Source organism: Plecotus auritus (assembly GCF_963455305.1).
Source record: "Plecotus auritus genome assembly, chromosome: 6".
Taxonomy (NCBI): Eukaryota; Metazoa; Chordata; class Mammalia; order Chiroptera; family Vespertilionidae; genus Plecotus; species Plecotus auritus.
The window spans coordinates 81,915,392-81,931,051 of NC_137773.1; the positions used below are offsets into that span (position 1 = coordinate 81,915,392).

A 15,660-nucleotide genomic window follows, 5' to 3' on the forward strand; every position below is an offset into this window, starting at 1 on the left:
ACTGAAGTCGGTAGCGTGGTTCTGGAACTTTCTTCAGTTTTTCATCAATGATGATCCATCCAGTGTTCCAAAGAACCGGTTGGGGAGCTTGCGAGATGCACCGTAGGGCGAGTTTTAACGGGCACTGCGACCCTATACCAAGGAGCGGGAGTGCTGACTGAGGATAGAGAGGTAGATTCAAACCCTTGGCCAGCCGTTTGGCTCTGAATTCATTATGGACCGTTTGCACGTTCTGAGCCTGTGGTAGGCGCTGGGGGAAAGTTTGAACAGGACAGTCCTGGGTTCGCAACATTTTAAATTTCAGACTTACAAGTGCTGTGAGCATCCGGCAGAAGGTTTATGGAGAGCAAGAGAGGAAGTTGGGAGGACGGAGGCAGTGAGTAGGCAGAGACGTCCAGCAGGACTCAAGTGGTGGCGGGGAGCAGAGAAGTGGAGAGAGCTGGGAAGGTACACCCACAAATCCCTGATGGAATGCGGGTGGAAAGGGCATGAAGTTGCACAAATGAGTGGTTGGTAGTTCCTACTGAGACTGGGAAGAATGGAATTGGGACGATGGGGGACTCAAGAGCCCCATTCCTTTCCCAGCTTTTTGCCAGCAGAATACTGCTGGGGTCATGGTGAAAAGATGCTCCTCTTCGACCAGCCGAGGGAGAGGAGGAGGGGGCGTGGGCTGGTTCTATTATGGAGTTCACACTGAGTCTGAGGTGCTTGTGGACACCCCAGGACATAGTTGGATAAGCAAGTCTGAACATAGATTCAGGGGGAAATTGTGAAGTTGTGGGAAGCTGATGTGTGACTTCTGAGAATCAAGACAGTGGGGAAAAGTGATTTTGGAAATAAAGGACTGTACAAATCACAGGTGATGTGAACATAAATATTATTATTTTCTTCTTCTCATCCTTTTGGCCTTCCAGCTTGCCCTCCCCGCTCCAGGCCAAAATTCTCAGAGCCAGCCACACATACAAGGTTAGGATGCACTTGGGTGTTTACTGGGAATGAGGCCTCAGAGGCCTGGCCTGGGTCAGTCACACTTTTTTGGTGATGCTTTTGGGGGTGGCGAGCTCAAATAGGCGAGGGGATGCCCGAGCCACCAGGGAAGCCCGGGAAATGTAGTAGGGGTCGTAGCCCTCATTGAGCTCCTTTCGCACTTTAGGCTTGGCCAGCAAGAGGGTCCGGGGACTGGCCACTGCCTTCTTGGTGACGTCCAGCACTTCCCAGCGTGGATCTCGGTCAGGAACACACTTCTCTGACTGGGCCTTGGGCACTAGAGGAGCAGTAGAGAGTGACAGCATCAGGCACTCCCCCCAGGAAGAGCAACCTGCAAGGTCACAGTTCCCAAGTTCAATGGCCTCTCCAGTGATGAAGGAATGGAAAAACACAACATGTCCCATCCACACACTGGAATATCACTCAGCCATGAAAAGCAGTGAAGCACCGACACTCACTACAACCTGGATGGACCTTGAACACATGATGCTCAGCGAGAAAAGCCAGACACAAAAGGCCACGCAGTGTGTGATTCCATCAATGTGAAATGCCCAAAACAGGCACATCCATAAAGACAGGAAGTGGGTTAGTGGATGCCAGGGGCTGGGGATGGGTGGAAAGTGACTGCTAATAGGGGTTTTCTCTTTGGAGTGATGAAAATGTTCTAAAAATGTATTGTGGTGATGAGTACACAACTCTGAGTGTACTAAAAAGCATTGAAAGGTACACTTTCTTTTTTATGGAGGTATAATGAATTACACTTTAAAAGGATAAATTGGCCCTAGCTGGTTTAGCTCAGTGGATAAAGCATCGGCCTGTGGACTGAAGGAACCCGGGTTTGATTCCCGGTCAGGGCACATGCCGGGGTTACAGTCTCAATCCCCAGAAGGGGGCATGCAGGAGGCAGCTGATCAGTGATTCTCTCTCGTCACTGATGTTTCTATCTCTCTCCCCCTCTCCCTTCCTCTCTGAAATCAATAAAACGGTATTTAAAAAATAAAAAGGATAAATTGTAAGGAAAAATTATTTCAAATGGTCACATCCTGGACAGGGGACTCAAGGGGCCAGCCAAAAGTGTCCTGTGGGCTGAGTGGGCCTTTCACACTCTCTCCTCCCTCCTCTGATGGAATGGTGGGGAGAAGTGGCAAGCAATGGCTACAGGAGGCATCTCTCCTTGACTGGCCCTGCAGGCCTGCTGCGTGGATCCAGGGCAGCTCCTGGGTGCACAGGCCCTTTCAGGATTCAGTCTCCCACCTCCTTCTGGGTTCCTGTCCTCACTGTGCAACACGACTGCCGCCTCAGCCAGGCCCTCTCAGGAGTGCTGGCAACGTGGCTCCTACCAACCACATGTGGCAGTACCTCATATGGGCTGGAGTTTTCTTCTATTTAGTTTTAATGAAAGCAATTAATTCATTTAGATCAACTGAATGATTGATTTTAATTGCATTGAAGTAGCCACACGTGGCCAGTGGCTGCTGTCATGACAGACAGCTCTCAGGTGCAGAGACCTGTGTCTCTGCCAGGGTCCCTCCTCACCACCTCTCTGCCACCCCCTCCTTTAGGGACTAGAAGGGAGGTGATCACCACTGGTCACTTAGCCTTTAGTGTCTGAAAGCCTCAGGATCCCTTGTCTTTGAGGGGTACTACAGCTTCCTTTCTAACCCCTTTGTTTAGAGCCAATGTGCAAATGGAAAAGGCCATCTCCCTCCCTTGTCAGCAAACAGGCCCTGGCTCAGTGGAGGGGCCCTTGGTGCAAGAGAGTGGGGTTCCTTCCCCCAGGCAGTCACAAGCTCACACAGGCCCACTTCTGGCTGTACCAGGGCTTTGCCGGGCAGATGACCATTCCTTCCAAAGGGAAGAGACCCAAGCAGTTGGGCCTCAGTGGCCCCTTGGGGGGCTGGGAAGACCATGGCCAGAACCCAGACTTCTCTGAATTCCTGTGTGAGAATTCTGGAGTATTTCCACTGTTGTAATCTCTGGACTATTAAACTCTGTTGATGAAATCCACCACCACACAGCACACATGTGGACACACAGAGAATAATGAACTCATACCCACATAGTTCATGCTCTTCGTTTGTCATCATTTCAATTTTTTAAATGCTGGTCACACCCATTAGTGGGTGGAAGTTTGCTGTTTGAAAAGCACATCCCGACATATTCTTATACACACACACAAACACACACTCACTCGGATGTGTATTTACAGGTACATCTGAAATATGGATCAATATATAGATGAATGTGTATGTACGAATGTGTATATATTTATATTCCAGGTGTATGTGAGAGAGAAACAAAATGGTCTATGAATCAGTGCATATGTACTCATATGTTTTTGTTCATTTAGCCAATCATTTAATAAGTATTAAGGGAAATGATAAATGAATGAATGAATGAATTAAACAAACAAACAAAATATCCTGTAAGCAGAGTTAAAAGAGATGGACTGGGAAGAAGGTATGTTGCAATGGGCTCAACAAAGGATTAGTGATCACCTTATATAAAAAGCTGCTCTAAATCAGTAACCAAAAACACAAGAAATAGAAAACTGGGGAGATGAAAGAGCAGAGTAAACCAGAATGGCCAGTCACACTCCCTGGTGATTATCTGTCAGGAGTAAGGGACACACAGCATCTCCAAAGCCTCTGACATTGCAGGCCTGGCATATAACAGACCACAGAGAATAAACAGACACAAACATATATTGTAAATATGTATGTTAGAATGCAACAGATGCTACAGAAAAAGAGCTCAGAGCAGTCAAGGTGCACACAGGTGTCCAGAGGTGGGCATAGCTCCTGGGTTAAGCAGGGCACTCAGAGGAGTCTCACCCAGAGGACATATTGGAGCTCCGCCCCATGGGAGGCAGAGGAGTGAGCCATGCAGGTATCTGTGGTCAGTGTTCTAGGCAGCGGGAGAGGAACCACATAGAGGGGGTGGGCAAGGGCAAAACAGATCACAAGAGCCTGTGGGCCACACAGAGTGAGACAGGAGCCCTGGGAGGGCCATGAGCAGAGGAGGGTGGAATCCAGCTTAAATTTAGCAAGACCTCTGTGGCAGCCACATGGGAAGTGGGCAAGGGTGGCACCAGGGATAAGGGTGGAGGCGACTGCTCTGGTCCAGGCACCCTTAGGGGGCCATGCGGAGGGCAGGGGGAGCTGTGGGTGAGTTCTTGATGTGCTCAGAAGACCAAGCCCACAGGAGTTGTCAGTGCATTGGATGTAGTGTGTGACGGGAGGGGACTGGCAGGGGAGCACTTGTAGCAGGCACATTCACGGGCACACACTCAACTTCATGCATTTGTGGCTCTGCAAGTAACCCAGTGTTACACCCAGAAGGAAGCACCCGAAACGGCATTATGTTTGGGTGGGTTCCTTTCTTCGTTAGGTATCCTGCATTTCCTAATTCTCTACAGCTAGTACCCATAACTGTTGTCATGGTGGGACTAGGTATCGTTTGTTTTAAAGAACAGAAGAGAATCAGGCCAACACCACTTCAAAGCTGCCCTTCATGCCTGGCCAGAGTGGCTCAGTTGGTTGAGTGCTGTCCCATGCACCAAAGGTTGCTGGTTTGATTCCTGGTCAGGGCGCACACTTAAGTTGCAGGTTCAATCCCCAGTCGGGGCTCGTACTGGAGGCAACCACATTATGTTTCTCTCTCTCTCTCTCTCTCTCTCTCTCTCTCTCTCTCTCTCTCTCTCTCTCTCTCTTCAGCATGTCCTCGGGTAAGACTTAAAACACAATGCTGCCCATCTCCTCAGCTTGGCTCCCTCATTCTTGGCCCTGTCTCCCCAACTTTCTCTTTTGCACCCATTTGTCCTGCTAGGAGACCCACTCAGACAGCACTCAACTTCAGGACCCTGGCCCCCTCTAACGGTTGCCTCTCTTCCCCTGGGAGCCTGCACAGTACGACTTATCCACAGGAATCCAACAACTGGTCTGCAGCTAAGGGAGGAGATGAAGAGGGAAGCACAAATCTGGCAGAAGCAGTCCTAAAGTCCAAATCTTCTGACTGTTCCCCTCCCCTGCCTATGTCCACTGGGGACGGACACAAGGACCTACTTACTGGCCAAGTGAAGGAGCCGGTTATAGTTTAATGCATGTGGCTTAGGTTTTGGCACAGGGTCCCATTCTTCCAAAAGGGTGGCCGGAGGCCTGGGCTTTGCCAACTGCACGATCCTTGAACTGGGGATGGCCATCTGGGCTGCCCTGGACACCTTGGACACCTGGAAACAGAATGAGAGGGGAAAGAGTGAAACAGTCCATAATGCCTCAGAGGCCCCCTGGATAATAAACAAACACAAACAAACAAACAAACAAACAAACCATAAGCAATGCAAAGAGACAGATGACTGGCTGGAAATAAGTTAGTTTGCAATGTGTTCAACAAAAGGCTTAGTAGCTATATGTAAAGAGCTCCTCCAAGTCAATAACCCAAAAGAATCCATAGGGGACTAGGCTAATCATATAGGACAGTAAACCTAAATAGTCAATAATACGCTCTGTTGACCAGGGAAATGTAAATTAAAACAACAAAGTATCACTGAATGCAAACAAATGAGGCAAAAATGAAAATGTCTGACATTGTCAAGCCCTGGCAAAATGTGGGAGGAACCCAGCTGGCATGGCTTGGTGTTTGAGTGTCAACCTATGAATCAGGAGTTCATGGTTTGATTCCCGGTCAGCGCATGGCAGGTTGCAGGCTCGATCCCCAGTGTGGGGAATGCAGGAGGCAGCCCATCAATGATTCTCTCTCATTGATGTTTCTATCTCTCTCTCCCTCTCCCTTTCTCTCTGAAATCAATTTTTAAAAAAAGAATGTGGGAGGAGAGATATCCTCATGCATTGCTGGTGGGAGAGTAAATTAGTATAAGCACTTTGAATAACCATTTGTCCATCTCAGGCAAAGCTGAGCATGTGTACACTTGATAACCACCATATAGAGAAACATCTAGTGGGGGTACAAGGATTTGAGTGCAGTGGTATTCACTGCAGCTGGAAACAACCTAGTTGTCCATTGATAGGGGACTGAATAAACTAGCTATGGTATATTCATAGGATAGGACATGACCAAGCAGTTAAAATGTTGCTTCTATATAAATCAGCATGATGTGCTCTAGAAAACATATATTGAGGGGAAAAGCAAGAAGTAAGATGCCATCCTATATAATAAAAGGCTAATATGCAAATCGACTAAATGGTGGAAAGATCGGTCACTATGATGCACAGTGACCACCAGGGGCAGACGCTTAATGCAGGAGCTGCCCCCTGGTGGTCAGTGCACTCCACAGCAGGGAGCGCCACTCAGCCAGAAGCTGGGCTCATGGCTGGTGAGCACAGTGGTGGTGGCGGGAGCCTCTCCCGCCTCTGCGGCAGCACTAAGGATGTCGGACTGACGGCTCCCAGACGGTGAGAGGGCACAGGCCAGACTGAGGGACCCGTCCCCCCCCAGTGCACGAATTTTGTGCACCAGGCCTCTAGTATATGTATATTAAAAACACAATGATTATGGTTTATGGGTCTGTGTATGTAATAAAGTAGATTGATGAAAATAAGACAGCTAGCCAAAGTCACTCGTCTATTGCTCTGGAGTCTGTTCCCACTTGTCTGTCTAGGTCCCTGATCCCAGCCCACTGAGGGCAGGTAGTGCCCCTACCATTGAGGTGGGGTTCTCGGGAGAACCAGTCACCTACCTCAGACATGTCTATGCTCCAAATGTTATTCCGGATCTTTGGGGTAGCCAGTTCCCTCAGGCGATTAGATGGTTGGTAGTCCAACATACATGGAGAAATGGGCACAGTAGTCCTAGGGGACATAAACATTTGAGACACTAGCTCAGTCAAAGGGGGAGATATCTGTGTGTGTGTGTGTGTGTGTGTGTGTGTGTGTGTGTGTACTCTTTCTCAGCTCTTCTCTGTTCCCTGGGATAAGGGCAGGAAAGTGGAGGGTTTGGAAAACACCTCCAAGAAGGGATTCCTAAAAGAATCCCTAACAGGAGCCCCTATGTATTCTCAAGGCTAGAGATATGCTGTCCTGAGGTCATTCCCCCTCCCCAGGGCCTTCTGCCCACTCTTACATCATCGCTGGGGTCCAGACTTGAACACAAGAGATAATAGTGTGTCCAGCAGTTGTCACAGAAAGCTGGGAAAGTGAATTTCCACTGGGTTTGCTGAGCCCACGCCTCCTAAAATCAGGTGTCAGCTATGCCTCTGCTCTAGAAATAAAACCATGTTTCATTGATCTAAGGCAGACTTTTTATATTTTCACATCTCTGAGGTCGGGATGCAGCTTGTAAATGCTGCCAGCCGGACGTCAGGAACTCCTTAGTTATCCTCGCTGGTGTGTGGATGTAGCTGTTCTCACTGAAATAACCTAAGTCGAGCTATATGTGTTCTTGGTTCTACAGATGTTGTCTAATTGCAGTTTAAATTATCTTCAGATTATATTATCATTGAGCATGAAAATAAAAAAGTTATTTTCACAAAAACAGGCTTAAAAACAGTGTGTGGAACATGTCAACATCTCTGAATCAAAAAATGATTCAGACTTCCTGTCAAGATGGCAGCATAGGTAAATGCAATTCTGGCCTCCTCCCACAACCACATCAAAATTACAACTAAACTGCTGAACAACTATCATTCAGAACCACCTGAAATCTAGTTGAATGGAAGTCCTACAACTGGGGAATTCAAGAAGGAGCCACATCGAGACTGGTAGGAGGGGTACAGACACAAAACAGGCTGGTCACACACCCACATGTGGCAGATAAAAACTGGGAGGGAGCCCCAGCTGGTTTGTCTCAGTGTATAGAGAGTGTTGGCCCCTGGCATGGAGGGTCCCAGGTTCGATTCCAGTCAAGGGCACATACCTCAGTTGCAGACTCGATCCCTGGCCCTGGTAAGGCACGTGCAGGAGGCAACCAATTGATGTCTCTCTCTCACATGGATGTTTCTCTCTCTGTGTCTCTCTCCCTCCCTTCTACCCTCTCTAAAAATCAATGGAAAAATATCCTCAGAAGAGAATTAACAACAACAAAAAAAATTGGGAGGGATATCTTGTCTGCAAAGGTCTCCCCTGAAGAGCAAGAGGTCCCAGCCCCACACCAGGCCCCTCAGCCCAGGGTTCCAGTGCCAAGAAGAGAACTCCCTATAACTACTGGATGTAAAAATCAATGGGGATTGAGACTAAGGGAGACAGAAGGCTGCTTGAGTCCCAGGCAGTTCCTCTTAAAGGGCCCACACATGGCCCTGGTGGTGTGACTCAGTTGGTTGGAGCATTGTCCCTTACACAAAAAAGTTGTGGTTCAATTCCCATTTGGGGCACATACCAGGTTGCAGGTTCGATCCCTGGTTAGGGTGCATACAGTAGGCAACCAATTGATGTTTCTCTCTCACATTGATGTTTCTCTCTCCCTTCCTCTCTCTCCAAAATCAGTGGAAACATATCCTCAGGTGAGGATTTTAAAAATAAGGGCCCACATACAGACTTACTCGGGCTCACTCCCTCAGAGTTCCAGCACTGGGACAGCAGCTTGAAAGGCACCAGAGACATAAAGGAAGAAACTGAATTGTCCAGCATCAGCACAAGAGCTGCAGTGGCTGCTTTTTCCCAGACAGACATGCTGGCAGAGACCATGTTCCTTTGATGAGCTCTCCCTCACAGAGCCAGCATGCGGGTACCATACCTAAGACCATCAACCTCCCTCCTCTGTGTTGCCCTGCTCTCGTGGTGCCCTGAGGCCTCACCCACCCAACTTTTGAGCCCATCCTAGCTGTTTCCAGTGGCTTTTCTATATGTATGTCCTATCTTGGCTCATGCTTCACATTTTCCTAAAATATCTCAGAAAAGCTGCATTTGGCCTCAGCAAACCCATACCTTTTGTTAAGTGGCTCAAGACCCAGCACGAGCAGCAGCCGGCCTTGGTTCAAAGCTTTGCCTCACCTGGCCACCTCCAAGCCCAGCACAAGTAGCAGCCATCTTCAGATCACTTTGTAGCTCATGCAGGGTGGCCCCAGGCAGAACACAGGTGGTGGCTGACCTTGGCCTGCACTCTCCGGGAGGTCCCAGATCCAACACACCAAGTGAATAGTTTCAGACCACATCAAAGCATCATCACCCAACCACTTCCACAAGTGACACACTCAAGGGGTAGACTCGGTGGGCATCAGTGCTCTGCTGAATTAAGTCCTGCTCTGTGGGGTGGGCCCCTGCACAGCTCATCCTCCATGGATGGTCAAAGGTCTTTGGTCACAGTCAGTCCTTGCAGCTGATCAGCCTGAGGTTAAATCCCTCCCATTGACATGCCAATAGCAGTCAAGGCTCAGCTACAACAGGAGGGTGAAAACAGCCCACATGGGGGGGAGACACACCTAAAGTGTCCAGCCTGGATGATCATGGAGACTGTGTCACTGGACCATACAGAATACCTACTACATTAGGGCACTGTACCAAGCCCAGGAGACATAGCAGCTCTACCTAACACATAGAAACAAATACAGGGAAGCAGCCAGAATGAGGAGACAAAGAAACATGTTCCAAATGAGAGAATAGAATAAAATTCTAGAAAAAGAACAAAACAAAATGGAGGCAAGCAATCTACTAGATGCTGAGTTCAAAACACTGGTTATAAGGATGCTCAATGAACTTAGTGAGAGCTTCAACAGCATGAAAAAAGGACCAGTCAGAAATGAAGCACACACTAACTGAAATGAAGAACAATTTACAGGGAATCAATAATAGAGTAGATGAAGCTGAGAATCAAATCAGTAATTTGAAATATAAGGAAGCAAAACACCCAATCAGAACAGCAAAAAGAAAAAATTTTTCAAAAAAATGAGGAGAGTGTCAGGAGCCTCTGGGATAATTTCAAATGTACCAACATTTGCATCAGGAGAAGAGAGGGAGCAAGAAATGAAAACCTATTTGAAAAAATGACAGAAAACTTCCCTAATCTGCTGAAGAAAATAGACATGCAAGTCAGGAAGCACAGAGAGTCCAAACAAGGTGAGCCCAAAGAGGCCCACACCAAGACCCATCATAATTAAAGTGCAAAAGTTTAAAAACAAAGAGAGAATCTTAAAAGCAGCAGTTGGTTACCTAAAGGGAGCTCCCATAAGACTCAACAATTTCTTAACAGAAACTTTGCAGGTCAGAAGGGATTGGCAAGAAATATTCAAAGTGATGAAAAACAAGGACCTACAACCAAGATTATTCTACCCAGCAAAGTTGTCATTTAGAATTGAAGGACAGATAAAGAGCTTCCCAGACAAGAAAAAGCTAAAGGAGTTTATCACCACCAAACCAGTATTATATGAAATGTTAAAAGGTCTTCTTTAAGAAAAAGAAGAAAAGAAATGATAAAAAAAAATGAACAATGGAATGGCAATAAATATATATCTACCAACAAATGAATCTAAAAAAACAAAATAAACAAACAAGCAGAACAGAAACAGACTCACAGATACAGAGAACATTTTGATGGTTGCCAGATGGGAGGGGGTTGGGGAATGGGTGAAAAGGGTGAAGGGATTAAGAAGTACAAATTGGCTGTTACAGATTAGTCATGGAGATGTAAAATACAGCATAGAGAATATAGTCAATAATCTACCTAATAAAAGAGTAACATGTTAATTGACGGTACCTTCTTGATGCCCACCAACCAATCAGGAGTGAGTATGCAAATTAACCCAACAAATGTGGAAGGTTAATTTGCATATATGGGTGCCGAGTGGCCAGGGGCAGGCCTCTGAACAGCGTAGGAAGGCAGAAAGGTGGCTCCAGCCAGAGCAAAGGTGGTGCCGGCAGCCAGGGAAAGGAAGGCCCATTCTGGCACGAATCTTCATGCATTGGGCTTCTAGTATTCTAATAATTATGTATGGTGTCAAATAGGTACAAGATTTATCAGTATGAACACCTAGTTATGTAATGTCCAATCACTGGGGTGTACACCTAAAACTAATATAATAATGTATGCCAAGTGTAATTGAAAAATAAAAAATGATTTTTAAAAAAGTGATTCAGCCGAAACCGGTTTGGCTCAGTGGATAGAGCGTCGGCCTGCAGACTGGAGGGTCCCGGGTTCGATTCCGGTGAAGGGCATGTACCTTGGTTGCGGGCACATCCCCAGTAGGGGGTGTGCAGGAGGCAGCTGATCGATGTTTCTCTCATCGATGTTTCTAACTCTCTATCCCTCTCTCTTCCTCTCTGTAAAAAAAATCAATAAAATATATTTTTTTAAAAAAAAGTGATTCAAACATTTGAACACACTTCAGTTAATTTAGTTCCATTGTATTTTCCTTTTTGTGAATACATTAATATAGGTAATTAAAATTTGTCTCTAAATAACTCTAAAGATAACTTTTGACAAGCATAGAAGTTCTAAGTGATAACAAAGAATTGTGTCATTAGTTGTATATAAAATGAAAATGTCTTACAATTGGTAGCTTTTCAGAGCCAACAAAATCCATGATAGTGGTAAGTAACATTACTGAGCACTTACAGTGACAGGCACTGTGCTAAGTAGCTTTTGTGTGTGATCTCTACTGCCACCTGCTCTGCAGGTGGAGAACTGAGATCCCAAGGGTCATGTGCCTGCCTGCAGGCATCCAGTTTAGACTTGGGTTATCTAGCCTAGAACCTGAATCCCTCCCTCCTCCAAGCCCCCCCTCCCCCCCCGCCCCCCGCCGCACCCTGCCCGTGCTACAGCCTGTCAAGGGAAGAGAAAGATTTTCTGCCAAACTCTGCCCTCAGAGTGCCTACCCAAACCTCCTGTCCTTACCTACTGCTGTTGTAATACTCCGTGTAGAACTTTTTGGGTCGAGCAAGTTCCTCCACTCGGCGGGACACTGCTACACAAATGGGAAACAGCCCCAACTTGAAACCTGCCCACCCCCTGGGGTTTTCTTCCTACTGAATTCAGCTTTCCACGGGGCTAGAGCAAGAGGCAAACTGTGAGGAACTATGGGCCCAAACAGTTCAGCTAGTATTAGACACCTTACAGAGAGGTGACTTTTGCTGTCCCCATTCTAGGGACAACAGGCTCAGAAGCCTGAAGTCTCTTACTCAAGCGCACAGATGGGAGTGTCAGGGCTGGATCAGTTCCTCAACAGGGCTCTTGTGGCTCCAACAATGCCCTGGTTTGGAAAGTGGATTTTGGTCTGAAGTTTGCACAGGCCTAGGGTTTCCAGGGGCTTAGTGTTCACTGTGAGGGAGATTCTAAACCCCAAGAGAGAACCTGCCCTTTACTTCTCTCCAATAATGAGCTTTCTTGACATGTTTTATTTGAAGGGATCCATTGCTCTCAAAGAGGATAGAAATCATTGTGAGAGGGAAGAAAAAAGCCTTTTTGTAAAGTGAATACTAACCCCCATTTTGGCTATGGTGCAAACTGGGATTTACCCCACACCCCTCACCCCCAGGACCAGCTTCCATCTGGCTCTGGCTTCTTGAGGTATAGTGTCCAGAGATAAGCCTCTGGAACACTGTGGAGGACAGATACGCCTGGGAGATATACGGAGAAGAGGGGAGGAGCCAAAGGGAGTCCCAGGGGCCTTAGGGCTAGGCTGGTCCCCAAGGTCTCCCCAGTCTGAACAGGGCACAGGTTGGGGTGAGATGGGGGCAACCCAGCCCCAGGAGGCCAGGAGCAGCATGTCAGACAGGGTGGCCGAGAGCCATGGCTGAGACAAGGGCCACCTCTGGCCACCCCCTGAGCCAGGTGGCCACTAATGGAGAAGTGGAGGTGGTGGGTGGGCTCAACCTACCAGGCATCGTGATGGTGAGGGTGGTGTCTTCCAGAAATCTCTCTGTCCAATACACGGATGGCCTGGAATGCACCCAGTCGTGGCTCAGGGTGAGGGAAGCCGGGGCAGAGGCTTCCTAAGCCCTGCTCTGAAACAAAACTCAAGGCTCCCCATAAACACAGACACACGTGCAGACGGGGAGACTGCGAGGCAGAGGCAGGGTGGCTGGAGGAAGACCTGGTGGCATGACCAGTGGGAAGGAAGGAGAGAATGTGGAGGCACCAGAAAGGCACAGATCAGAGGGAACAGGGGGAGAAAAATCTTAGCAGCATGGGGCAATGTAGACTACTGTGAGCAAGGCTGGTGTTCAGAGAAGTGGGGAGCTGGGGGAAAAGGCGTAACTCAGGAAAGGGGCCTGGGGCCTGGCTGTTCCCCCCAACACGGGCAGGAGATGGAGAGAGGAGACACCCTGGGACTTACCAGTAGACACAGAACTGCAAGTTCTTCATGCATGGGGAGATCCAGACAAAGCCCTTACAGCGGCACCCCATCCTGCGATGAGACAGCCCAGCCCCTGCCTTGCTCCGCAGCTCCCACGTGCTCAAACGCCTCACTCTCCTGGGCCAGCACCCAGAGGCCACTGCCGGCCACCACCCCCCCCCCAAGCCCCCATGGTTGGTACCCTGACTTTTCACCCCAAATTTGCCATGCAGGTGACTGATGGGACCCCTAGGGGCTGCTCTCCTCCTGGCAGATCCCCATCCCTGCCTCCAGCAAGACCACCTGCTCTGCTCACTTGTCTTTCAAGGCTTGCCAGTTGGTCTTGGGTTTTGCCAGCTCAAGAAGCCTTCTCTTCTTCTTCTTCCCTCTTCCCACGGAGGTGCTGGGGAACCTCTGGGTGATGGACAGCCGGCTTGGGGAGAGTTGGATGGTGAGGCCGGAGTTTCTGGCTTTCCAGCCCCCCTGCCTCTCTGGGGCAAATTCTGGCATCCAAAGATGTGGACTGACACCTTCACTCCAGCGGCAGCCAGATGTGTGACCCTGGCCAGGTGGCCTCGTTCCCTTCTCTGTGAAATGGAATAGAGACCCACCCCCACCTCACAGGATGGCTCAGTTATTACATAAAACGTTTTCTCATCTCATGTGTACCCAGGCCCCCAGGGTGACTGAGCCACAGAGAGGCCCCGGACAGCCCCCAGACTATGGAAGGAACGGGGCCTTCTCCTCACTTCCTGTGGCCTTGGGCTCATATGTCCTCCCTGGGCCCTGTCACTGGCTGCACCTTTTCCCCACACAGCACCGCCTAACGTATCACAGCTTGTGGCAGCAAATGTCCACCTGTGGGAGATGACGCCCACAAAAAGGGCAGCCGATGGGGGAGGGCACTGGCCAGTTCCTGCTGACCCACTGGCCTCCTTCCTGCCTAGACAGCCACAGTCCGGAAGAGCCCATAACATGGCCCAATGGAGGGAGGGAGGGATGCACACACTAAGTCCACAGGTGAAAGGACACCTGGCTCTTTCCAGGATACCATCAATTGCCAAAAATCAGTTCCACAAATGCTTGCTTCACCAATTCTCAGTTCCACCAGCACGTGTGCTCCCAGCCATCTTCAACTTCGCTGGCAATTTGTAGTGATTGGAATGGTTGCAGCTTCTGAGCCAGGATTGTCCCCGTTTCTTTCTTAAGTGAGGGCCAGCTCTCTTGACCTCTCAACTCTGGCATCTAAACACTGTCTGACTCCAAAATTGGAGCTTTTGTAGGGTTTTCCACTGTAACTCACCTGCTACCTTGACAGAGATTGTGTTTGCTGACTTCACCTCAGAGACCAGTGAGGGTATTGTCCGCCCTGTCTGATACCCTCACCCTAGAATGACTGCATGGGCCCAGTGGGGTCCCACACTAACAGCAATGACACAGAGGCCACAGGGACACAGGGTGAACGTGGGGATTCTGCTCTCTCCCCAGAGCCTGAGTCCCACCCTAGCCTCTGTAGGCGCCACTCCCCATACCCACCTCATCTCAGTCACACCCTCTTCTTCATCTTTCTCCCGGACCCTCTCCACCTCTGGGAGGGCCTTTCCTGGCTCCTGGGCATCTGTAAGTTCTTCCTCAGTCACCTCCTCAGGGGGAATTTCCTCTTCTTGGTCTTCGAACCCCAGTCCCCCATCATCTAGGTCTTGGTATTTGAGGTCCTTGGACCGTAGGCTCTCATACACAGGGTTCTGGAGGCCCAGAGGATCATAGTTCTGTCCCCTTTCCGAGCTGTCCTCAGCCTCCGAGGTACGGTAATGGTTGAGCAAACTTTGCCGATGGTCCCCCATGAACGGGGCCCTCCGCCAGCCCTTCAACCTTACTCCCAACACACCCAATGTGTCTATGGTCACCTGGCAACAGGAGAATGGCCTGCCCACATTCTCAGCATCCACATTCCACTCTACAGGTGCTCATCACTGGGTATTGCTGAAGCTCCTCCCATTGCCCCTCCACAGGGTCCTGTGTGGGGCCCACTCGCTCCTCCAACCTCAGCCCCTCATTTGTCCTCTCCTGTCACTCTGCCTTCCTTCTCATCAACATGCCAGGTGTGTACCCCTCTTCAGGGCCTTTGCACTTGCTGGTCCCTCTGCCTGCAATCTTCTGCCCACACGAGTCCCAGGCCAGCTCCTACTCAGGAAGGCAGTCCCAATCCTGGGTCCCTCTGCATCCCAACATTTTGTTTTATTTCGCCAAGGCATTTGTCATCACCTAAAATGACATTGTTGACTTATTTATTTTCTACTCTGCTTTGTAAAAGTCACCTCTTCAGATCAGGGCTTGAGAGTGTCCCATTCTGCACATCCTGGTGCCTAGAATGGCACTGCCCACAGAAGGCTCTCAGAAAGGGCTGTTGAATGAATGGTTAGATTGGGAGCTTGGCTCAGTACTGGAGCAGA

General features: G+C 49.0%; 1 protein-coding gene across 1 annotated transcript; it reads right to left on the reverse strand.

Annotated features, from left to right (window-relative positions):
* Positions 1–1,025: 1,025 nt before the first annotated feature.
* Positions 1,026–15,051, reverse strand: SPMAP2 (sperm microtubule associated protein 2; the record flags this gene model as incomplete). The annotated part of the gene is made up of 8 exons (XM_080675414.1): positions 1,026–1,264; positions 5,056–5,215; positions 6,683–6,794; positions 11,767–11,836; positions 12,749–12,810; positions 13,208–13,279; positions 13,524–13,640; positions 14,744–15,051. The coding sequence occupies 8 exons, from the start codon at positions 15,049–15,051 to the stop codon at positions 1,026–1,028; spliced, it is 1,140 nt and encodes a 379-aa protein (XP_080531540.1).
* Positions 15,052–15,660: the final 609 nt, after the last annotated feature.